This window comes from Mus caroli, chromosome 7, assembly GCF_900094665.2.
Source record: "Mus caroli chromosome 7, CAROLI_EIJ_v1.1, whole genome shotgun sequence".
NCBI classification, from domain to species: domain Eukaryota; kingdom Metazoa; phylum Chordata; class Mammalia; order Rodentia; family Muridae; genus Mus; species Mus caroli.
The window spans coordinates 412,698-436,050 of NC_034576.1; the positions used below are offsets into that span (position 1 = coordinate 412,698).

At 50.0% G+C, this 23,353-nt stretch overlaps 3 protein-coding genes across 8 annotated transcripts in view; 1 reads left to right on the top strand and 2 right to left on the bottom strand.

Annotated features, from left to right (window-relative positions):
• Cnot3 (CCR4-NOT transcription complex subunit 3) lies at positions 1-15,682 on the top strand. Of its 6 annotated transcripts, none has more exons than XM_021168720.2 (18): positions 1-329; positions 5,409-5,483; positions 5,589-5,656; positions 5,881-5,955; positions 6,101-6,190; positions 6,414-6,542; positions 6,640-6,735; positions 7,818-8,037; positions 8,129-8,262; positions 8,758-8,814; positions 10,197-10,578; positions 10,659-10,782; positions 11,381-11,579; positions 12,601-12,700; positions 12,793-12,991; positions 13,209-13,341; positions 13,984-14,109; positions 15,301-15,682. In XM_021168720.2, the coding sequence occupies exons 2-18, from the start codon at positions 5,459-5,461 to the stop codon at positions 15,397-15,399; spliced, it is 2,256 nt and encodes a 751-aa protein (XP_021024379.1). In that variant the 5' UTR covers positions 1-329; positions 5,409-5,458; the 3' UTR covers positions 15,400-15,682. The 6 variants fall into 6 exon arrangements, with proteins under 6 accessions (XP_021024379.1, XP_021024377.1, XP_021024378.1 ...); XM_021168718.2 differs by having other exon boundaries at positions 1-340; positions 7,815-8,037; positions 15,301-15,415; XM_021168719.2 differs by having other exon boundaries at positions 5,406-5,483; positions 7,815-8,037; positions 15,301-15,415.
• Positions 14,687-20,160, bottom strand: Leng1 (leukocyte receptor cluster member 1). The gene is made up of 4 exons (XM_021168721.1): positions 19,636-20,160; positions 17,984-18,163; positions 17,060-17,310; positions 14,687-15,933 (listed from the first exon to the last, which is right to left on the bottom strand). The coding sequence occupies exons 1-4, from the start codon at positions 19,765-19,767 to the stop codon at positions 15,714-15,716; spliced, it is 783 nt and encodes a 260-aa protein (XP_021024380.1). The 5' UTR covers positions 19,768-20,160; the 3' UTR covers positions 14,687-15,713.
• Tmc4 (transmembrane channel like 4) overlaps positions 20,111-23,353 on the bottom strand; it is a 9,159-nt gene continuing 5,916 nt past the window's right edge. Inside the window, exons 9-13 of the mRNA XM_021166093.2 lie at positions 21,772-21,955; positions 21,379-21,509; positions 21,150-21,305; positions 20,435-20,513; positions 20,111-20,330 (exon numbers count right to left, since the gene is read on the bottom strand). Of these exons, the coding sequence (XP_021021752.2) occupies positions 20,262-20,330; positions 20,435-20,513; positions 21,150-21,305; positions 21,379-21,509; positions 21,772-21,955 (619 nt within the window). The 3' untranslated portion in view covers positions 20,111-20,261. The remainder of the gene's footprint in view (positions 20,331-20,434; positions 20,514-21,149; positions 21,306-21,378; positions 21,510-21,771; positions 21,956-23,353) is intronic.

A 23,353-nucleotide genomic window follows, 5' to 3' on the forward strand; every position in this document is an offset into this window, starting at 1 on the left:
GAGAAAAGAGGAGGGGAGGCCTCCGCCGCCGCCATCTTGGACCGGGCCCGTTCAGCTTCCGTGGAGCCGTCGGCAGCCGCTGCCGGGCCTTTCCTTGATCCCTGAATCCCCTACTCGGTCGTCTAGAACAATCCCGGGCCCACTTCCTCTATCAACAACCCAACCCTACTTCCGGCTTTCGCGCCCTCTTATCGCGATAGCGCCCGGGCTCGGGGCGCGAGGAAAGAGGAAAAAAAAAAAAAAAAAAGGCGGCGGGCGGGCGCTCGCCTCTCTCTCCCCCCTCCTCGCCTGTCGCGATACGCTCCGCAGCGGCGGCGCCAGCTCCTGCGGTGAGCGTCAGGTTCGACTGGGCCGGACCCCTTTCCCTCTTCCCTCAGCTCCATCGGCCGACTTCTTGCTCCGCGACCCTGCTGCCTGTCGCGACACGGCCTCAGCTCCCGCCGGGCCCTGGCCGCGCGCTCGGGCCCAGCTTCGGCTCGGGCGGGCGGGGACCCTCTCCTCTCTCTGTCCTCCCGCGTCCGGACTCCCGCGTGGCAGAGCGCCGGCCCCGGGTGCGAGGTGCCCGTCCTCCTCCGCGTCTGGCTGGGCTTGGAGCGGTGGGCGCGCAGCGGGCCGCGGAGGGGTCTTTCTGCTCTGGGCGCGGGGCCCACTCCTGCAGTCATGCCTTCCCCGGGAGCTCCATTCGGGAGCGTTGCCTCAGTGCACCCGAAAGCTCCAGCTTGTTGGTGTCTTGATAGGGGGAAGCCTCTTTGGAAGAGATGGATCTTGTGGAGGAAAAAGTCCCCAAGACCCGAGGGTGCAGTTAACGTTGTGAGTTGGAGCCTAAGCCAAAGTTTCCACCTAGTCCTTACAGCTCTAGCAGTGAAGTCTCCTAGAGGTCCCTTTCCACCAATCTTCTTTTTAAGGAAGCATGGGGTTTGTGTGTGTGTGTTTGTGTGTGTGTGTTTTGTTTTAACACTCCCTCCCCAAACCTTGGATTCAGGACTGTACCGTATTGCTCACTTCCTGGCTTCACGTCTTTTACATCTTTGAGGTGGGGTATCAGTGGACTCTAGCTTTGGGAATGCAGGCCCCACTAAGATGCACGGTCTGCCTCGGTGGATGAAGCTTCCTAAGTGGTTAGGTATTGCTGTGTGTGGTGAGGGCCGCTTAGCTTTTCTAGATCTGGATCGGTGGAACGGGAGCTCCCAGGCTTTCAGTTGTCGGTGCTCTTCTGTTGGGACAGTTGAAGCAGTTCTAAACAGCTGTATCTCGGTTCTGGGACTGTCATCTCCTCTTAGGATTAGCTTTCTGTTCTTTTGGCTAGGGGTTTCCTCACCGTCTCCCTTCCCCGGTCATCACCTGGACTGCCATCTCTCTCTATTTCCATTCTCATCTGCCCAGCCTATGTGAATATGTGATCTTTTATAATTGAAATCCACTGGGTGAAAGCGTTTCAGAGGTAGAATGGTCCATCTCACCCAACTGGCACCCTGTAGGACTGCTAGCTCTCCTCACCGGAGTCTTCTGCTGTGTGAGGGGTAGGTAGCCTTTCTCCCTGCAGTTGTGTTGTCTTTGTGGGGTAGGTGTTGTCACCTGCCAGGTAAAGTCCCTGCCTTCTTTGCTATTGGCATCATCCCCTTTCTTGCGTTTGAGATGGCCACACCACCTATGTACCCACTGTGAGGCTAGGATACTCTTGGGTGTGGGTGCCCCTGGCTAGTGTGACTCCTCCTTTGTGGCTTTTCTGTGAAGTGATGGTTTCTTGTGCTGTGTCTGAGACCTGGGTGAGAGACCACTGTGGTCACTTTGCTTGGGACTAAAGAGTCTAAGGGGTGTAGGTTTCTTCTTCCTTACCTTTGTTGTTGGGCCTCTCCAGGGGCAACAGTTACTTTTAAGCAGGGTCTACTTTATTTACCTCAGAAAATCCTCCTGTGGCAGTGCCAGCATCCTCCACTAGGTTCAAGTTCCACTTTGAGTGCTGCTTGCCACCATCCCTGGCTTCAGTGTGAGCCCTCTTAGCCCTGTGCTATGCTCCAGGATGCTTCTGTGGTCACTTAGCAGTACCAGGCTTCAAAGTTAAGGTTGTACCCTTTCATTGGGTCTCTGTATGATGCCTTGGCACCTGTGGTGAAAAGTTCTATAGCTTGTTCTGTTGTTGGCTCCTATTTTGAGTACTTGAGGATTTACTACAGCTGTGGACAGACGATCCTAATGGTTTCGCTTCCACAGACGCCCAGCTTCCTCCATGCTGTTTGAGACCCTTGTACATGCATTCTATGTGAAGGTATTTGCTTACCTCAAAAGGGCCCTGTAGTGATGGCCTCCTAGAGCAGGACCTGGGAAGTGGGATGGGCAGTCTTCTGTGCTGGCACCTCTACCTTGAGGCTATAGCACTTACCTCTGTTTGCTGAACTTCTGCAGTCTATGCACCTTCTCCTTGTGAAGTGGGTTTTGTTTTGTTGTATGTGGAGAGAAGGTATTGCCTCCACTCTGGCTGTGGCTCCAGCCTCTAAAACACAAAGTCCTGGGTCTGTGGGCCTTGTTCTACTCAGGAGCCTTTTGCCAGTCACACATTGTCTTCTCTAATCACAGCCGTGCCCGTATTGATGGCTGAAGTATTACATCTGTTTGGGTTTTTTTAATTTTTAAATTTATTTTTAGTCTACATGCACTTTGTCTGCACACATGTAAGTACACTGTATATGTGCTGTACCTGAGAAGGCTATTGTGTCCCCTGGAGCTGGAGTTATAGACAGACAGTTGTGAGCTGCTAAATCTTGTTTTTTGTATGTTCATGTGTACCTTGGCAGATATGTGGGGGTCAGAGAAAAACTTTGAGAAGTTATTCTTGTTTTCACTATTTGGCACCCAGGGGTTGAATCAAGATCACCAGACTTCATAGCAACCACCTTTACCTACTCAGCTGTCTCACTGGCCCTTAATTATTTTTTTATTACATTTATTTATTTAATTTTTGAGTCTATGTAGTTCTGGATGGCCTGGAACTCACTATGTAGACCAAGCTAGCTAGAGCTCTGTCTGCCTCCATCTCCCAAGTGCTGGGATTAAACGTGCTGGGCCAACATACATTTATTTGTTTACTTGTTTATTAGATTGTTAAGAAAAAGAGAGTGTGTGTGTGTGTCTACTCAGGTGCTTTTGCCCATGTATACACATGTCAGGAGCATACATATGGAATATAGAGGCCACCTGTTGAGAGTTGGTTTTACATGGTTTACCATGTAAATCCTGGAAATTGAATTTTGTCAGGCTTGATGGCAAGAAAATATACTGAACCTACTCACTTGCCCTTTGTTGCCCCTGTTTTTGGGTGCCTTGCTTCTGGTCCCTTTAGAACTTCTGTCATTTGTTGTTGTTGTTGCTGCTGCTGCTATGGTTTATTGCTCTTGCTGCAAGCCCGTATCACCTCTTCCTCTGTGCTGCAGTCCCAACCACTTCAGTGTGGAGCTAGGATAAGGCCTCACCTTACTTAAGGCTGGAGTGCCTGCCCAGAACCCTCCTACAGGCTCTTGGGACAAAGTGAGTAGTGTAATAAGCTCTTGTTTAACATTCTTTCCTTCCCTGGTATAAAAAGAGGCTTCTCTGTGCTGATGGATATAAGAGCCAAGACTCACTCCTGGTCAAGATCCTGAATACCTCCTGCACGGTCCCTAGATCAGAGGTACTTAGCCTACTTCAGTCTCCTCTATGGGGCTCTTTGCTGAGCTCCTTTGATGGTTGCTTCATCTTCTGGAGATGGCCTGTAGTATGGTGTGTCAGCTAATCCTCTATTGAGAGTGCTGTGTGCGCGCTCTCTCTTTCTGATAGATCCTAAAGATATTTAAGTCCCCACAGTCTGAGGTGCCACCCATAGCTACCTCCCCACAAAGTGGGACCCTACAGAGTTAATTTTTTAAATCCCTTTTCAGAGAAGGCACTAGCTCCATCCACTCTAGGTAGGCCTCTTTTTCTGAATCTGCTCCCTAATGCAGTATCCCATGCTATGATTAGTACAAGTGACAACACTGAGCCAGCCATGGCAGGACACTCCTGTAACCTCAGCATTTGGGAGGACAAAGTAAGAATGTGAGTTTCAAAGTCATCCTGAGTTATATGCTAAGATCCTATTTAGGAAAAGGAAAGTTGTTGTTTTTTTTTTTTTCTTTCTGCTGTGCTGGTACATGCGGTGGCTGGCTGAAACATTTTCCAGCTGGCACCATTTGTTAAGACTGTGTGGATAGTCCAGTTTCCTGGATGTTAAGGACCCTCAATCTGGCTACCCTCCAGGTTGGAACCCTTGGTTCTGGGAGTGGAGCTGCCTTTATAGCTAGGAGCTATATTGGGGCACCCTTGCCTTGTATCAGTCTAGTTCTCAGAGCCTTGCTTGATATTATACCCATGGGGGAGAAGGTTACATACAACTTGTGCTAGGAACTCATAAACCCTCTTAGGGTCTTTCCTCTCCAGGATGCCCTGTTTCAGTGTCAACTTTTGTAGTGTGGATTTCCCTGCCAACAGACCTCCACTCCTCAGTCCTTTGTCCTCAGGCCCTTCTGAATTAAACTCGGCTTCCTTCAGAATAAAAATAGGTGTCTCTGACCTCCCTGATGGGTTCATGTTTCTGAGTCTAAATTGCCAGTCTATCTGATGTGGAATTCCTCCATGTGTGCAGATCTGTTCACTCACAGCTAAGGTTCTTCTCTTTATCTTTTTGAGATTTCTATCTTCTCATCGCCCTCCTTGAGGTGCTGTTTCCAAGTTTCTATAGCCATTTTCAGTGTCGGGCTTCTGCTGTGGAATAAATTTCTCGAAAGTGTAAGACCCTCTTGTTTGATATCCTGCCTTGTCCTGTATGAATGGGCCTTGATCTTCATATCTCTCTTCCCCTTCAGCTCACACCTCTTAGCCTTTCCAGGAGCTGCCAGCCTCATGTATTCTGTGACTTACCTAGAGTGGCCTCTCCCAGTCACCTCTGCTCTAAGCCCCTCAGTTTAGAAAGTACCATTTCTAGGGCTAATGCTTCCATCCCAGCAGTCTACCTGTGTGCTGCGTGTGCTCTAGTGTCATCTAGAGTGCAAATATTCTGTATTTTAGAAAATTTCTACTTCCTAAGTCAAGAGGCCCACCAATAAGATATACTGTTCTTTGTTTCAACAGTTTCCCAGATTGTACAGTCTGCCAACTGAAGGAATGCAAGAATAGGGAAGATCTCCCTTATTAGATAGGAAATGTAGCTGGGGATGTAGCTAGATGAAAGAGTGCTTGTATGTGTAAGGCCCTAAGTTCTGTCAGGTGAGGGAAGAGCAAGTAAATGTTTCTTCCTTCTACTAAACTACCTACCCCATGATTCCTATCCATATTCATGACTCTTGAGTTTGGACCAACCAAGGAATGGAGGTTAAGTCTATCCCAATTGTTCCCAGCAGCGTCCATTTTCAAGAGAGTATGAAGAGAGTGCGTCTGTAGGGCAGGGAAGATGGCGGACAAGCGCAAACTCCAAGGTAATAGACTGTCTACTGTTCATGTGGCTACATGCCCTTCCTTCCGGGAATTCTCTGGATATTTGCAATCTTGACAAGATCCTAACAGTCTTACTTCCTGGCCAGGTGAGATTGATCGCTGCCTCAAGAAGGTGTCCGAAGGGGTGGAGCAGTTTGAAGATATTTGGCAAAAGGTAATACGGACCTAGGAACCTCAAATTTTGTTGTCTGTAGGGCAAAGAATCAAGAAGAGGTTCCAAGGGCCTTGGGGTCTTGACCAGGGAAGCATCTCTAAGATCGATTGTGGGGAGGGGGTCCTAGATTTCCCAGCCGAGGAAGAAAGAGACTGGACCTTTACTGCTATGGCGAGTTCTGGGCAGCCACTTTCACATTGACTGCTGAATTCTTCATCCCTCAGCTCCACAATGCAGCCAACGCGAACCAGAAAGAAAAGTATGAGGCTGACCTAAAGAAGGAGATTAAGAAGCTACAAGTGAGGGGGCTGGGGATGGACTCTTGTGTCCTATGGGAGGAGGGATGGAGACAGTGGACTGCTGGGTCCCAGGGAGAAAAGATCATTGAGGACCCCCCCCGTTTCCAGGTCTACAGCCTAATTATCCTGCTTTTTCTCCCTTCAGCGGCTGAGGGACCAGATCAAGACATGGGTAGCATCAAATGAGATCAAGGACAAAAGGCAGCTTATCGAAAACCGCAAGCTCATTGAAACGGTAAGAAACCAGAGCCTGGGGTTTTTTGGGGTGGGAATATGGTCAGGCTCCTGGGACCCAAAGAAGGTGGAGGTGGAGCAGTCACTAGAGAGTCCTCGGGAAGAGTATTGTTTCCACAACTAAGGGAAGGGCAGAAATGAGGGCTCAGGCTGTTTCTAGCATTGCTGGCTCTTATAGCTCCTATTCCATCTTTGAGCACCTCTGCCAACTATACTCTTCACAGCAAATGGAACGGTTCAAAGTTGTGGAACGAGAGACCAAAACCAAAGCTTATAGCAAGGAGGGTCTGGGTCTGGCTCAGAAGGTGGATCCTGCCCAGAAGGAGAAGGAAGAAGTTGGCCAGTGGCTCACGGTGAGTTGGGACGGAGAAGAAAGTAAACACTTGGGCCCAGACTTAAATATATACCAGGGCCTTGAGGACAAACCTCTCTTCCCTTCTCTTCCCCCAGAACACCATTGACACCTTAAATATGCAGGTGGACCAGTTTGAGAGTGAAGTGGAGTCACTGTCGGTACAGACACGCAAGAAGAAAGGCGACAAGGATGTGAGTGGTGGGGGCACCATCACCCACAGGGTAAGGGTGGAGGTGGCCTGTGAACAGAGGGCATCTGGAGGCTCATAGGAGTCTCTGGTCCTGGATGCCCAAGATACACCTGGGGCAGAGATTGAAAAGGCAGAACAAGGCAGCTTAGCTGGCTGAGTTGTGGTATAGGTAGGAGGTGAGACAGGATATTGGGATATTTGGGTAGACAGTGTAGCCATTGTTAGGGGCAGTTTGGGTGAAGATGGACTTAGGTTCAGCTGGCACCACATAGTGAGACCTGAAGAAAGGACCAAATTGGGAAGATACACAGCACTCCAAAAATTCCCCAGGATCTCAGGAGGGGGTTGGTATGCCTCTAAGAACCAGTTGCTGTGGGAAACCTGGAAATGGTTTGGGCCAAAGTCATATGATAGGGTCCTGAATCTTACACCTTTAGGATTGTAAGGGTGTGAGTTCAAAGGGATGTCAACTCTGTCTCCTTAATGGTGTCACCAGGGAAGGAAGTTCTGATGGGATGGAAAGTGAGAGAGATGTCACTGGGAGGAAAAGAGTAGATCCTTGATAAAAGGAGGAATTTGGAGCTGGCACTAAGGCATTAAGTTGTAATGGGAATTGGAACCTCGAGAAGAGCAGGAGCTCTCTGTGGCTGCCCTGATAAACTGACAGCCAGTTTCCTTCCCATGGACTCTACCTTTATTACTATCATTACCGTTGGGGTGAGATAGGATGTATATTTCCAGCAGAGGTCAGAATGATAGGAGACCTGGGTAAGACTTGCTGACAGGTAAGCCAGGTAGAGGCCAAGTGTAGGGTAGCACAGGTATTATAGGTTTCTAGGGATCTTTAGAGCCAAAGGGGTTTGAGGAGAGATAAATGGATCCTTGAGATGTCAGAAACCTCAGATTTGTCCTCACTGGGACAGAGGATGGGCAAACTTCTCACTGGCCCATGTTAGGAGGGGCTGGAGCAGAGGCACCTTTGGGGTACCCTAGTGATGGGGGACTGAGGACAGGTTCTGTGGGGGCAGGAGGGCTGGCCAGGTGCTCTGCAGCCCCTGAGCCTGGCCCTGGGCTCGCCAGCAGAAGCAGGACCGGATTGAGGGCTTGAAGCGGCATATCGAGAAGCACCGCTACCATGTTCGTATGCTGGAGACCATCCTGCGTATGCTGGACAATGACTCCATCCTGGTTGATGCCATCCGCAAGATCAAGGATGATGTGGAGTACTACGTTGACTCATCCCAGGACCCCGACTTTGAAGAGAACGAATTCCTCTATGACGACCTGGACCTCGAGGACATTCGTGAGGCCCTGGGCTGACCTTCATGGCACAGAGGGTGAGGGCAGGAGGCATGGCTGTACCAGCTAAGCATGCTGCTCCCCTACCCCCACAGCACAGGCGCTGGTCGCCACCTCCCCCCCCAGCCACAGCCACATGGAGGACGAGATCTTCAACCAGTCTAGCAGTACACCCACCTCAACAACCTCCAGCTCTCCCATCCCACCCAGCCCAGCAAACTGCACTACGGTAAGTGTCCCAGGTTATTAATAAGAGGGTGGTCATGGAGGAGTCAAAAGCCTAGTCTTGCCTTAGAGGGCAGCTCAGGAAGTGAGCTCTAGGCTTTTTGTGCTCTGAGGAACGGATATAAAAACCCTGGGTTTTCACTCAGTTTTAGGGTGCACATGGGTCTCTGGTGTGGTAGTCAGGAGGAGTTGGAGTGTGGAAAGCTGAGGAGCTGAGCAGCTGGGTGTCTCCCTTCTGACAGGGATCCAGGGCCAAAGTCTATAAGGAAAGAAGTCCTGGGTACTTCTCAGGATGGGAGTGGGTGCTGACTCTCAGATTTTTAGGTGTTAACCAAAACTTGAGGCTGCGTATTGGAACAGCTCTGGAGCACAAGGCTAGTCAGATGGGCCTATGAGAGATTGAGAGTAGTAAGGGCCCTCCTGTGTCCTTAAAGGATTGCCCTCTGTTTTGGGACCCTGGAGGTCACGGAGTTTTTTACTTCACTTCCCCCTGCCTCAGGAAAACTCTGAAGATGATAAGAAGAGAGGCCGATCGACAGATAGTGAAGTCAGCCAGGTGGGTCCAAGTCTGAATCTGATGGTTTGTAACTTGTTTATTGCGTGGTCTCCAAAATTACTGAAGTTGGAGGGTTGGCTACAATGCTGGGCTCTTGGGACAGGTGTGGCAGAAACAGTGCTACTCTGAGGGTAGGGTGATGACAGGTGGTGTGGTTGAGGTGGCCTGTTGTCTGGCTTAGAGAGGAAGACTGGGTGGTACTGTGGGCAGGCCACACAGGGAACTGTGGCAAGAAGTTAGGAAGTATGAGAGGTGGGCTGTTGGACTGAGGACTCTTTGGTCTCTTGAGGATCCAAATAGCCTGAGAAGTGATCAGAAAGTCAGACTGCCTGTGCTGTACTGACTGCAGGAAGCAGTTCCTAAGAGAGGAAGGCAGTATGTGACACTTCTGAATTCCTTTAGATCCTAGTGAATAAACTCAGCTCTGTCAATTTCTCCTACAATAATAAGAACATATCTTAGGAGACAAGAATGTTGTTGAAGAAGCCCAGAGCTCCTTTAGGCTAATAGAAGGGACAGTCTCTGGTGGAAGGACCTAAGTGTACACTAATGAAGCTAATTTGGGGATCAGGGTTTAGGAGCAGCCAGAATAATGGAGTGAGGAGGTGGGGCAAGAAATCATGGGGGTGCGCTTAGTTCTGCCACCTTATCAGGCCCCTTGACTGTCAAGCAGTAGTCCCCAAAAAAAACATGAATGGCCAGTTTTATTTGTTATTTCTGTGTGGTGGTCAGAAGGCTAGGAGGAAGTTTGGCATGGCAGCCTGGTTGTTGGAGTGTAGTTTAAGTAGGGATGCCCTGGTCATTATGTTCTGGAGCACTGCATTTTTACAGTTTCATGATTAGCTGACATTCGGAAGGAATTGATTGTCCCAGTTCCCTTACTCTTAAACATTTAGGCTGATCCAACTAATTGCAAATTGAGGTTGGGATTTTTGTTTTTGTTTGTGTTGTTTGTTTCTTTTGCAAGAGCATCTTGCTCTGTAGCCTATGCTGGCCTGAACTCTCCAAATAGACAAGGCTAATCTCAGACTCATAGAGGTGTGCCTGTCTCTGCCTCTCAAGTGCTAGGATCAAAGGCATGTGTCACCACTTTAGGTCTCAAGTTCAGGGTATTTGAGAGTTTCCCTTGGTCTCTTGTCTTAACCTAACCCCTGTCAGATTCATGTGGGCTATAGTGACAATGTCCGGGGAGGACTTGGGACAGCTGGGTGGGCTGGAAGTAAATAGGTCTTACACATGAAGGTGATTGAAGTCTCCTAGGTGCCTCAGAGAATGTGGACAGTTAATAGCAGGTCAGAGGCAAGACAGGAAGACAATAAGAGGGTGGTGGATAGGGGACAGGCTGGTCTAGTACCTGACCCTTTGTTTTTTCTTTCCTGCAGTCTCCAGCCAAAAATGGCTCCAAGCCTGTCCACAGCAACCAGCATCCCCAGTCCCCAGCTGTGCCGCCCACCTACCCCTCTGGCCCCCCACCTACCACTTCTGCCTTGAGCTCCACCCCTGGCAACAATGGGGCCTCTACCCCAGCAGCACCTACAAGTGCCCTGGGCCCTAAGGCCAGTCCAGCTCCCAGCCACAACTCGGGTACTCCTGCACCCTATGCCCAGGCTGTGGCCCCACCCAATGCCAGCGGGCCCAGCAATGCCCAGCCACGGCCCCCTAGTGCCCAGCCAAGCGGGGGAAGTGGTGGTGGCAGCGGAGGGAGCAGCAGCAATAGTAACAGTGGCACAGGCGGAGGGGCTGGCAAGCAGAACGGTGCCACAAGTAAGTTGAGACCAGTTTGGGGAACAGGGCAAGGTGGGCAGTAGCTGACAGCCTGTTTACACTTGTCTTTCTTTCCCCAGGCTATAGTTCGGTTGTGGCAGACAGCCCTGCAGAGGTGACCCTGAGTAGCAGTGGGGGCAGCAGTGCCAGCAGCCAAGCCCTTGGGCCCACTTCGGGCCCTCACAACCCAGCTCCCAGCACCTCGTGAGTAGTGGGGTGGCAGTGTGTGGGCACAAGCTCTCATGCCACTCGTTTTAGGGTTCCAAGTTCTGCCCTTCCTGGGTAGTACCCAGTGTGTCCTTTCTTCACCTCAGCAAGGGCTCTGTTCCCTGCTTCTTACCAACTGGGACATGTTTTATTCTGGGTTTCATACTACACTGTCTTCCCATTTCTGTTCTTTGCTCTGAGGCAGCTGACTCCCATGAGTGTGGGGGCTTTTCCCTTTTCCTCCATTTCTTCAGCTTGACATCAGATTACTAATGAAAGATCTGCCTTGTCAGCCTCGTTACCAGTCCTACTGGGATTGCACCATGTGCATCTGTGCAATCATTTACTCCAAAACTGTTTCAGTGACAGTTCTAGAACTACCCTGTCCCCTGTCCTTTAACTTCATAAGCTGTTGGGGGGACCCTAAAATCCTGTCTGCACACCTCAGTACCTCTGCTGTACTGCAGAGGATTCCAGAGGTTGGACTTACTTCTGCATGCTCCAGCTGTCCTGCTTTCAGCCCTCCCTTTTGGATCCCATATTCTGTGCCTGTCTTCAAGGATCTTAATTTGATTCTCCTCCGTTCTTTTCCCAGAAAGGAATCCAGTACGGCAGCTCCATCAGGGGCTGGGAGTGTGGCTTCAGGCTCAGGGAATAACTCGGGGGGACCCAGCCTCTTGGTGCCACTGCCTGTAAATCCCCCCAGTTCTCCAACGCCCAGCTTCAGTGAAGCCAAGGCAGCTGGTACCCTGCTTAATGGTCCTCCACAGTTCAGCACCACCCCAGAAATCAAGGTGAGTTCCTCAGGTGTGAGCCCTGAGCCTATCCTGGGACAGGAAATTCAATGAGTGCGCTTTCCTAGGGGGGGAAACATCTTAGAAGTTCTCCTGAGTGGGTGATAACGGCGTTAGCATGATTTTGACGGGAGGAGCAGCAAAGTGACACCTTGTGGAGAGACTCCTGGGAGGGTGGGGGAAGAGTAGCATGAAGGACTCAGCCTCATTGGCTGTGACTAGTGAAGAATGAGTCCCTCCAAGAGAGTTGGATTGCAGGTCTGTGGGTGGGCTTCAGTGATGGAAGAGTTGTACAGAGTGGGTAGAAGAGCCAGCCGTAAGCTGCCTCACCAGGGAAAGCTGTGTGGGGGGCTGCAGGCCCAACCCACTGATGTTCCCAAGGAGACTGAATGCCCAAGGGATGGTCGACACCCTTAAGGCAACAGGAGCGCCTGCAGTTCTGCCACCCACCTCTAAGAAGCATACAACTGAGCAGTCGAGCGGGTGTTCTCCCAGCATGTGGTGTCTTTATGGAAGTGTGTGCTTGTCCACTGCATAGGGTCATAGTTCCTCTGGAATGTGTTATGAACCCTGCAAAGAGGAGAGTGAACTCTCACAAATCTCATGGTGATTGGTGACTTCAGATTTGCAGCTTCCCTATAGCCATGTTTTAGAATATGGGTAGATCTTGCAAATAGGGAACTGGCAATAGCAGATTATGCAGAGTGTACAGAGCCTTTCAGGCTGTGCTTTTTTTTTTTTTTTTTTAAATATTTATTTGTTTGTTTGTTTATTGGTTTAGTTATTTATTTATTGTGTGTTATGTGAGTACACCTGCTATCTTCAGACACACCAGAAGAGAGCATCGGATCCCATTATAGATGGTTGTGAGCCACCATGTGGATGCTGAGAATTGAACTCGGGGCTTCTGGAAGAGCAGGCAGTGCTCTTAACCGCTGACTGTTCCAGCCCCTAGGCTGAGCCTTTTTATGCAGCTCAGGCTCTGCTCAGGTCCTGAGACTTAGCCCCTCCCTTTTCCCAGGCCCCTGAACCGCTCAGCTCTCTGAAATCCATGGCAGAACGGGCAGCTATCAGCTCTGGTATTGAGGACCCTGTGCCAACGTTACACCTAACTGATCGAGGTGACAGTTATGGGATTGTGGGGAGGGCAAAGGCCAAAAAGGAGCTGACCCCATCCTCATCATTGAAGTGCTTAATGGCCTCTCCCCTGCAGACATCATCCTGAGCAGCACATCAGCACCACCCACCTCATCCCAGCCACCCCTGCAGCTGTCAGAGGTGAACATACCATTGTCACTGGGTGTCTGTCCACTGGGGCCAGTGTCCCTCACCAAGGAGCAGCTATACCAACAGGCCATGGAAGAGGCCGCCTGGCACCACATGCCCCACCCCTCTGACTCCGAGCGCATTCGGTGAGGGGCTGCAGAAAGGGCTGGGGACCGGGACTCCCCAGTCTGAGGGAGGAGCTGGTTCCTGGGTCCTGAGAAACTAGGTAGAGTACTCGTCTCAAAGTGCTGAGGACTTGACTTGGGGCTCCCTAAAGCAGGTTGAAGTGTGCTTCTGAACACTCTCCTGAAGGCAGGGCTGGAGCTCAAAGCCTCCTGGCACTAAATCCTCACTGGTTCACAGGCAGTACCTCCCCCGGAACCCTTGCCCGACACCCCCCTACCACCACCAGATGCCACCCCCACACTCGGACACTGTGGAGTTCTACCAGCGCCTGTCAACTGAGACGCTCTTCTTCATCTTCTACTATCTGGAGGTACAGCAGGGCCCCCGGGGCAGCCTCGGGCCCCCCAGCTCCGCCGCCACCGCTGCCATCCCCCCTCGGGCTGGAGGGGCGAGGTGGGTGTCCCACTGCGGCCACTGGGACCGCACCCCTCCCTATCCCAGTCTTGGGCCCCCTCAAATTAAACCTGACCCAGTCCCAAAACATTCTAATTGCTAAGATTCAGGGAGAGGCTGCAGGCCCTAGGCCATGTACAGTTTCCACTGCCAAGAGCTCTCAGCTCCTGGGAAACCCTTTAGTTTAGGATAGTTGCTGAAGTGCAGTAGACACTCCCAAGACCTAGAGACCTCTGCAGAACTGTCTGACCTCTTAACTGCAGTGGGTCAGCCCCTCCCCCTCTCCTCCTGAGTTTTCTGCTTCGTCTCCTTTCAGTTTTCATTATGCATTAGTTTCTCTTCTTTCTCAAAGCTTTTCTGAAAGCAATTCTCACCTCCTGTCTCATTTTCTTCTGACCATGGTATGTTTTGTGCTCCCAGCACTATCTCCAAGTGGACTCTCCACCCCAGCTGGTCTGTGGTGAGGGTCTGGGTCCAGCCCTGATGCCCTGCCCTTGTCCCCCTGCTAGCTACTCAATTTGGATACCTTCTGATCTTTCCTCTGCATTTTCTTTCCCAGGGAACCAAGGCACAGTACTTGGCAGCCAAGGCCCTAAAGAAGCAGTCCTGGCGATTCCACACCAAGTATATGATGTGGTTCCAGAGGCACGAGGAGCCTAAGACCATCACAGATGAGTTTGAGCAGGTGAGGGGCCCGCCCAACCTGGTCCCATTGGGGTATGGCTGGTGTACCCAATCCCAACCCTCAATCCTTGCTGGCCTTTCTCCTCTGGGCACAGTCCTGTAGACTGACCAAGCTGTTCACCTGGCCTGGGACACTGTCCATCTCCATTGTCCATTTCTCAGTGCTTTAGTTCTGAGTCGTCGTTACTGCTTCCAAAGAGAAGCCTTCTTGGAGCTGCTAACTGCAACCACCATGCAGTCCTGGGTACTTTAGTTGGAAGCATGGGATTTTCTAGTTGGCATTTCCCAAACTTGACCTCCATTGGTCCCTTCTCCTTGATTTCCTGGCAAACAGCAGAGCAGGGACAGAGCGTACTTGGAAGTCTATTTAGTTAGCCTTCTTGAGTCTCAACCATTAGTTGATTGGAAACTCCACTCTCCCTAAATATCCTGAAGCCAGTGATCTTGGGCAAGTCAATCAAGCCTCTTCCTTTGTCCCCCTATCTGTAAAATGAGAGTAACAGCACCCACCTCATGCAGCTGTTACAAGGATTAAATGAGTTAATAACATGTAAGGACTGACGGTGCCTGCTATACAGTGAGTGTCATGAATTTTTATTGCTTTCAGTTGGTGTGTTTTAACAGTGGCTTTCCCCATACACATTTTCCTTACCGTACACATTTTCCAGGTACCAAGCTGGGCCTCATCGATCCCCATTCTCACAGAAATCTGTTTTGTCCTCTATATTCTTCCAGGCCACTTTGAAGCATTTCAGACATTTGACCTAGCTGCTTTCTTGGTGTATGCTCTCCAACCTTGACATCAGTCTTCCTATCCTGCCCTGCTTTGGTCCTTGACACGAATATCTCTTAGGGCACTGAGTCCCTCAGAATCTCAGTTACAGTGAAGTGTCTCTCCAGAGTGCTGGATGGTGCATATGTTCATTGTAGGCCACCTGACGGTCCTTACTCCTCAGTGTCACTTAATAAGCTTAGGCCTTATGTTTGTACCTGCAGCCCATGTGGGGCAAAGGCCAGGCTTGGCCCCTTCTTCACTCTTAAGATCACCAAGGGTGGAGTCTGACAGTGCAAGCATGTAGGACAGTTGGCTTGGTACCTCCATGCCCCTGACAACTACCTCTTCTCCATCTGCCTGGCCCAGATCTCAGTCTCCCTCTTCATCCACTCACTGACCACCTTCTTCCCCGGCCAGGGCACCTACATCTACTTTGACTACGAGAAGTGGGGCCAGCGGAAGAAGGAAGGCTTCACCTTTGAGTACCGCTACCTGGAGGACCGGGACCTCCAGTGACACCGGCCCCCCTCTACCTTCCCCCTCCCCCGCATGCTGACCCCCCTGCCCAGGTGAGGGCCCTGCCCTGGAAGACTGGGGGAGGCCCAAGGCCATGGGACACCCTCCCTCCCAGGAAGCAGGGAAGGGATAGGGAGGTTTTCTCTTCCTCTCTGCCCTACCCTGGGGGCCTGGGGGCAAGGGCTGCCCCCTCCTCCCCTCCCCAGTGAGGGACATTTTTTGGTAAACCTATTTTCATTTTGGAAAATATTTATGAATAAATAGTTTTATATGACGGCTGGCAGCTGCGGCCTCTCCTATCCCCACAAGAGAGTTCAGTGGGCAGGAGTTGGGTTCTGCTGGCGGGGTCGCCGGGCCAGTTGGGGATTGAACTGGGAGTTGTATCTTCGCCTCCGTTCATCTGTCTCTTCTGCTTCCACCTGACCTTGCTGGGATACCTGGCCTTGTACCCGGGCCAGAAGGGCCTCTGCTCGAGCTCTCTCAGCTGCTTCCCGCTGAAGACGCTCAGCACGGAGCTTTTCTAGGGAAGGTGGCCTGCAGGGAGGAAAGCAAGAACAAGTATCCTGGGCCGCCCGTACCATTTTCAAACAATGTGTTTTTGTCCTCTAACCCCAATAATTCTTCAATTTTGGTCTCAAAACCCCATTTTAAACAGTGAGAATTGGTGGCTGGGCTCAATCCCCAGCACTCATATAAAGCAGCTCACAATTGGGACTCCAGTTCCAAGGGATCTGGCACCCTCACACAGACACACCTGAGGGCAAAACGCTAATGCACATAAAATAAAAATAAACCTTTGGGCAGTGGTGGTACACACCCAACACTCCAGGTGGATCTCCAAATTTGGGACTTGGTCTATAGAGCAAGTTCCAAGACAGCCAGGGCTGCACAAAGAAACCCTGGCTCCTGTCTCAAAAACCTGAGTCAAGTAGGATCTTATCTGTGGGGTGCCTTCTACTGTGGCAATGAAAGTTTCAGAAAAGGTTTCTCTTGGGTGACTTAAATAGAGCTGAGTGTGATAGGTGGGGCACATTCGAACCCCCAGTACTCAGGAGGCAGAGACAGATCTGAGTCCAAGGCCAGCCTGGTTTACATAGTTCTAGGGCAGCCAGTGTAACATTGAAAAATTAAAGAAAAAAAAAACCTTTAAACAGCCGTAATGAACTAATTATGAAAACTGAGCTGAGTGTGGTGGCATTTACCCTTGATCCTAGCTAGCACTTGTGAAGCAGAGACCAGCCAGAGTGACATCGTGATGATATCCTGTCCCAAATTAAAAACAACTGAAGGACTGGAGAGATGGTTCAGTGGTTGAGTCCCAGCAACCTATATGGTTATTCTGATTGTGAACACAACTGTGTTGAGTTTAAGGGGACCCAATGCCTTGTAGTCTAAAGATATCATGTGGTACACAGACATGTAACAAGACACCCATGCACGTTAAGAAAAATCTCAGAAATACTGTACGCAAGCATCCACACATACCCTTAGCCATAAGAGAAGATGCTGTTCTTACAATCCTAAAGTCTGTTTCCACAGAGGTCCCTAGACAACATACTAAGACCACTTCATCCTGCTTGCCCCGCTGAGCCTTTTTGTGGTACCCTGGATGATCGATGACCTATGCTATGATCTTCAAAGTCTCACTCTGTATTCTTACTCTCTGGGTCGTTGTTTCTGAGGCCGCTCCTCTTTGGAAGGATGGCTTTCACTGCTGTGCCTTTTCTTTGCCAGATGCTTCTGCATCTCTTTCAAGGGATCCAATCGGTTCTTGATCTTCTCATCTGGGCTTGGGCCTGGAGGACAGCCCTTTTGCCCTGGGGGGAGCTGGTACCAAGGAGGCTGAGTTTGGGCCTCTGCTGCACTCTGGCCCAAGTAAGTCAGGATACCTAGTGCTTTCTCTTGCCTCTCCTGCAGGGGCAAGAAAACAAAATAGTCTTTTCAGTCCCTCTGGGAGCCCTAGATGTGGCAATAGAAAAACCCAGGGCTCAAATTTCTGGAGACAGGGACTGGTAGTCATTTAACAAGGGAAATCAGAAGACGATTCAGGGACCAGCTTTACAAAGAACCAGCGGCTTATCTGCAGGAGGAGGAAGAAAAGGAGGGCTGTGGCCTGTGCAGTAGTGAAGATGGGAGAAGCTTACTTTGGGAACGAACAGTTTAAGGAAAAACCTGCAGAAACGCAAAGTGGAGGAGTGATTTTCAGTGGGAGATAGCACCTTCAGAGTTCGATGAGAGGGAGGAGAGCCACAGTACAAGTCAGTTTGAAAAGCACAAATGCTGTCTGGAGATGAGTGCCTATGATCCCAACACTTGGCTCAGGAGGCCAAGGCAGGGGGATTGAGAATTGGAAAGCACCCCGGTCTGTGTAGTTGTGACCTCATCTCAAAAATAAAATAGCTTAAGACTTTTTTTAGTCCCATGGGAAAAGGTTAGCCAGTTTAAGTGCTGTACAGCAGTAACCAACTTACAGGTAATATCTCTCAGTCATTCTAAAAATTTTAGTGCTTACTTATCACCATATCCTAACAGTCACAGCCAGTCCCCACCCCCATGATTCCACCAAAAAATGAGGCCAGCTTACCTTTTCCTGTCGCTTCTCTTCCTCATGCTCTTTATTGCCTCTGGGAACTCCTTTCCTTTCTTCCAGCAGCTCCCTAAACAGGTCCACAGGGCCAGAACTTGGAGCTCCTGGGTCTTCTGCTTCCAGCTCAGGCACTGAGTTTCGTTGCCTGGCTTTCTTCCGTAGGAATTCCGTACGGGCCTATGAGGGGTTATAGGGAAGACATTCAGAACCCAGAAGTGCTGAGGATACAAGAATGATCCATGGGCAGGGAGGGCAGTGGTAGCACACACCTTTGAACCTAGCATTCAGGAGGCAGAGGCACATGGATCTCTGAATTCAAGGCCAGCATGGTCTACAGAGTGAGCTAGTTCCAGGACTACACAGAGAAACCCTGTCTTGAAAGGGGGCGGGGGGGCAGGCAAATATTGAGAGCAAGAAGAGATACCATTTCTAACTTGGAGTGGAGAATCGATGTTTTTAGACAGTAAACTGGGCTATCAGAGATCAGAGAAGATCCCTGACCTAAAACAGAAGAAGGCTTCCCAGTCTAAAATGATGCAAGGAAAACCCACTCAGGTATAGGGTATAGGTGGCTTGTTCAGCCATAGAGCTCCTGCCTTGTGTGTAGTTCCAAATTCAGTCCCCAACACAAGTATGTATATACTCCCAAACTTGTAAGGTAGCCAAACATTGCTTTCTGGACAAAGGATCTAAATCCAAGGTATGGCTCCAGGTCACCACACCAAATACAACCCAACCCCAGATTGGTCTCTGATTCACAATTCTCCCCTTTCTGCAGCCTTAGTATCTGGGATTAATTACAAGCATCACCTTTTTGTTTGTTTTGTTTTTTGGTTTTTTTTTATTTTCGTTTTTTCGAGACAGGGTTTCTCTGTGTAGCCCTGGCTGTCCTGGAACTCACTTTGTAGACCAGGCTGGCCTCAGAAATCCGAATGCCTCTGCCTCCCAGGTGCTGGGATCAAAGGCGTGCGCCACCGCCACTACCCGTTTTTTTTTTTTTTTTTTTTTTTTTTTTTCAAAGCCCACACTAATTCATGATCAGATTGGCCAAGGGACTTAAGTGTAAACCAAACTAATCGAGTAACTATTAAAGTCTGTGATGTGTGTGTGGTCTTCAATACTAGCGTTCAAGTGGAACTGGCAAGCTGAGCTCAAGACCAGCCAGGTCTACGTAGCCAGTTCCAGAACAGCCACGGCTACACAGACCCTGTTCTAAATAAAACCTCCAGATGTTCTTTTCTTGGCAAGCAATGAGGGAGAAAAGACATGCCCAACGAAGTGGACCCCGGCTTGTCCGCCCTTTGCCCTCCTTGCTGAAGCCGTTGTACTCAGAGCAAGGTGACCGCACCCCTCCAAGTTGTTCTAAGAGGGAATTTCTCAAAGCAAGCGCTCAGAAGGAAGGGAGCATACACACAGTGGGTGATCAGTAATTAACGTGTGCGGGCAACCTATAAAGTAATCAGAATATTTGTCCAACTCTTCCAGTATGCTAGTCTCTGGTCCCTCAACACCAGTGGGGAAATCTAGGAAGGTTTCTTGGAAGTTAGCACAGGATTTTCAGAGAAACATCGCCGAACACTGTACAGACCCGTTCCCGGCACCGAGTGATAGCTAGGCCCGCCGCGCTTCTGGGCGGTCCCCAGGCTTACCTCTTGCTGAGCGAGCAGCACCCTCCGCTCCCGCTCCTTCTCCTCCTCCCGGGCCTGGGCCTCGTCGCGCCGCACGCGGGCAACATTGTCCTTGTTCCGGACGTGCCAGCTCTTCTTCGGCAAGATATTCATGGCTCCAGTGCCGACCTCGGACTGTCAGGCCCACTCTTCAGCACTTCCGATTGGCTCGAGGATGCTCCCGCCCCATGGTTCCACCCTTGCTCGTGCATTGGTTCTGGGCCAATTGTCACGCCCCATCCTAGCCTTGTTTAGAGATTATTGGCTGAGAGCCTTCCATCTCAGCCAATCCTAAGCTTTTGTAACCTGAGTTGCTCCACCCCCGGACGCTGCTTGATGAGGCTGTTGCCTGTCCATTCCTTTAAGCAGACATAACCTAGCTCTTCGGGCCGATTTGGATCTGGCCCCTCCCCAAACCCTGTCCGAGGCTTCAGAACAGGGTTTCAAAACGCAAAGCGGCCTTGACTGTTGTTTATTAATACGGTTCAATTGAGAGTGTAGCATTCGGGTGGCAGAGAGCGGGGGATTTGGTTCCAGAGATGAGAGGGTCCCATCACTTGATATATGAAGTCACTGAAGCTGAGGGGCTGAAGGTTCAGCCAGACTTATCAGGAAGCTCCATTCGTTGAGCTCAGAGCCACAGCTCGCTGGGCCAGGAAGACTTTATTCTGCACTTCCTGCGGGCAAAAAGGAGCGAAAGTGAAGAACACCTTTTCATTCCACCAATGTTCTTCTTTCATAGTCTCATAGAGCCCTTTCCGGGGAAATCAGCCTGGCTCACCGTCTCTATCTGGCGTTTGAGCTCAGAGATGAGGCGTCCGTAACAGTTAGCCAGGGCTATGGTATACATCATCAGGATGCTATGGAAGACAGGAATGAAAATCACTCTAGAAAAAAACATCATCTGCATCATATGGCTCCTTAGAAACCAGGCTGGAGAGATGGCTCGTAACCGGAGCACTGGCTGCACTTCCAAAGGACCCGGGTTCAATTCCCAGCCCCACATGGCAGCTTACAATTGTAACTCAAGTTCGTTACTTCACACAGTCACACTGTCCAAATACCAACACACATAAAAATTAAATGAATAAGTAAATTAAAGAAACCAATATCAGGATCCTCAAATCCCTTAAAGCCCTTCTTGAGACTCTGAACCCGAGTCTTTATCCTCTCCCCTCAGACCCAAAAGTTCAGATCCTTTAACCAGAGGTTAAACTAGAGGTTCAGGCTCCATACCTCCTCCCCCTTCATCAAATCCAGAAATCCACACCCTAGCCCTTTCCTCAGACCAGGAATCCAAACCCAGATGTCTTTTCTTAGACCCTAAGCATTCACACTCTAACTCTCCTGCTCTTGATTTATAGGCATCCTGGCCAGCCCCACTTCTCTGTTGTATATAGGCATCCAGCCCTCCTCTCTAGCACTCGGGTGCCCAGCACCCAACTCTTTTCTCTTTCAAATACTAAATTACACACATTCAAGCTCTGACTGCTCACCTAGAGAGGATCAGAAGAGGTACAGTAAAAGCTTGCGTTCCCAGAAAGTAGAGAAAATTCTGGGCAGTCTGAGGGAGGCTCTCAATGGACTCAGGGATCTGGGCCCAAATGGACAACTTCCCTCGGAACGGGCCACACAGTTTGGAAGGTGGGATCCTGTATGGGGAGACACACTGGATTCAGTCAAGTCGGGCTAGAGTGAGAACAAACAGAAGTCTCTCATACTTACAGGAAGATACTGTAAAGCACAGGGACTGCAGAGATCGCCAGACCCACAAGGAGTACCAGGGGGAAAAAGAAATTTGCTGTGGATGCTCGGAAGGTGCGGGAAGCCGGTGAGTAGATGGAGAAGAGAGTTATCTGGTAGGGAGAGGCGAGGAAATGGAGGCGTGAGACTCAAGAGTCAATCCTTTGCTTTTCCCTGTTTCTTATCTTGGAGCTTTGGCCTCCTTTGGGGGCTGGGACCAGATCTCTGAGCCAATAGGACTCTGACTTCCAGCTCCCTCCTCCCATCCTCAGGGCACAGTAATCAGGGCCCTGATAACCGTCCTCCTTTCTCTAGCCCAGGACTACAGCCTCCAGCACCTGTCAGCTCAGACCCTAGGCTCCTCCTCAGACTCACCTTCTTCAGGCAGAACAGTATGAGGAACTTAGCAGTGTTGATCAAAGGTAGTAAAGGGCAGAAAAAGCTTCCCACCCAGACCACGGTCTGAGCATAGATGAGCCCCAGCACCTCATCTGGCACCTGGAACTCCAGGGTTCCCGACAGACGTCCCAGTGCCCCAGGACAGAGGCCACAGAGTATCCTGAAGGGCAGAGTGGGACAGTCATAGGCCTGCCCTTTGGCTTTCCTAACTCTACCACCCAGCCTATTTCTTGATTTTAGTTTTATTTTTTAAATATTTATTTTTTAAAAAGATTTATTTATTCATTTATTTTATGTATATGAGTACACTGTAGCTGCACAGAAGGTTGTAAGTCTTCATGTGGTTGTTGGGAATTGAACTTAGGACCTCTGCTTGCTCTGGTCAACCCCACTTGCTCAGGCCCAACAATTTATTTATAAATAAGTACACTGTTGCTGTCTTCAGACACACCAGAAGAGGGTGTCAGATCTCATTATGGGTGGTTGTTAGCCACCATGTGGTTGCTAGGATTTGAACTCAGGACCTTTGGAAGAGCAGTCAGTGCTCTTACCCGCTGAGCCATCTCACCAGCCCCAGCCCATTATTTTGAAAATGCTTTTGAGGAGCTGAGCTTTTGTGAGGTATGTCCAAGGACAAGCCTGATCTTAGTTAGCTGGCCTGAAACAATAAGATAGTAGGAGTTGGCTGGGTAGTAGCTGTGTAAGCCTTTAATCCCAGCATTCAGGAGGCAGAGGCAGGTTGGATCTCTGAGTTCTAAGCCAACTTGATCTACAGAGTAAGTTCTAGGACAGCCAGGGATTCACAGACAAACCCTGACTTGGAAGCAAACAAACAAAGAATAGTAGGAGTTGAGTTAGAGAGAAGTAACGAAAAAATAGGGGGTAGGGATTAGGTAAGGACAATGGAAGTAAAAACTGGGTTTAAAAAGTGGGTGGGGGGCTAGATGTGATGTGATGACTTATACTGGTAATCAGAGCCATAGGGAGGCTAGATCACCACCAGTTCCAGAACAGCCTAAAGTACAGTCCGCCAGTGTCAAAGGGGGATGGGAAGATGGTCAGTGGTGAAGGACCTCACACAGCCATGGTGGCACACACCTTTATTCCAGCACTTGGGAGACACAGGCGTTCAAGGCCAGAGTGAGTTCCAGGACAGCCAGGGTTGTGTAGAGACCCTATCTACACACACACACACACACACACACACACAAGTCAGAGAAAGAGAGAGAGAGAGAGAGAGAGAGAGAGAGAGAGAGAGAGAGAGAGAGAGAGGGCTCAGCAGTAAAGAACATTCACAAGAACCAGAGTTAAAAGTCCCAGAATTCAGACAGCCTCGGATACTTGTAACCTCAACACTGAGAGGATCAGAGAGAAGATTGCTGGGGCTTTTTGGCTGTGAGTACCAGGTTCAGAGAGAGACACCCTGTCTCAAAGGAATAGACAGTGATAGAGGAAGACATACAAAGCCTTCTTCTGACACCCCACACACACACAAGCACACAACATATGTTCACACAAACAGACACACATGCACACCAATAAATAAGAGAAACAAAAT

Excerpts from the sequence above, each read along its gene's own strand:
- Cnot3 (XM_021168718.2), top strand. The coding sequence starts at position 5,459 with ATGGCGGACAAGCGCAAACTCCAAG. Across the intron at positions 8,038-8,128 it reads CCTGGACCTCGAGGACATTC|CACAGGCGCTGGTCGCCACC; the intron begins GTGAGGCCCTGG and ends CTACCCCCACAG. Across the intron at positions 8,815-10,196 it reads CAGATAGTGAAGTCAGCCAG|TCTCCAGCCAAAAATGGCTC; the intron begins GTGGGTCCAAGT and ends TCTTTCCTGCAG.
- Leng1 (XM_021168721.1), bottom strand. The coding sequence starts at position 19,767 with ATGAATATCTTGCCGAAGAAGAGCTGGCACGTCCGGAACAAGGACAAT. Across the intron at positions 18,164-19,635 it reads TGCTGCTCGCTCAGCAAGAG|GCCCGTACGGAATTCCTACG; the intron begins GTAAGCCTGGGG and ends AACCCCTCATAG. Across the intron at positions 17,311-17,983 it reads AAGAGAAGCGACAGGAAAAG|GAGAGGCAAGAGAAAGCACT; the intron begins GTAAGCTGGCCT and ends TTGCCCCTGCAG.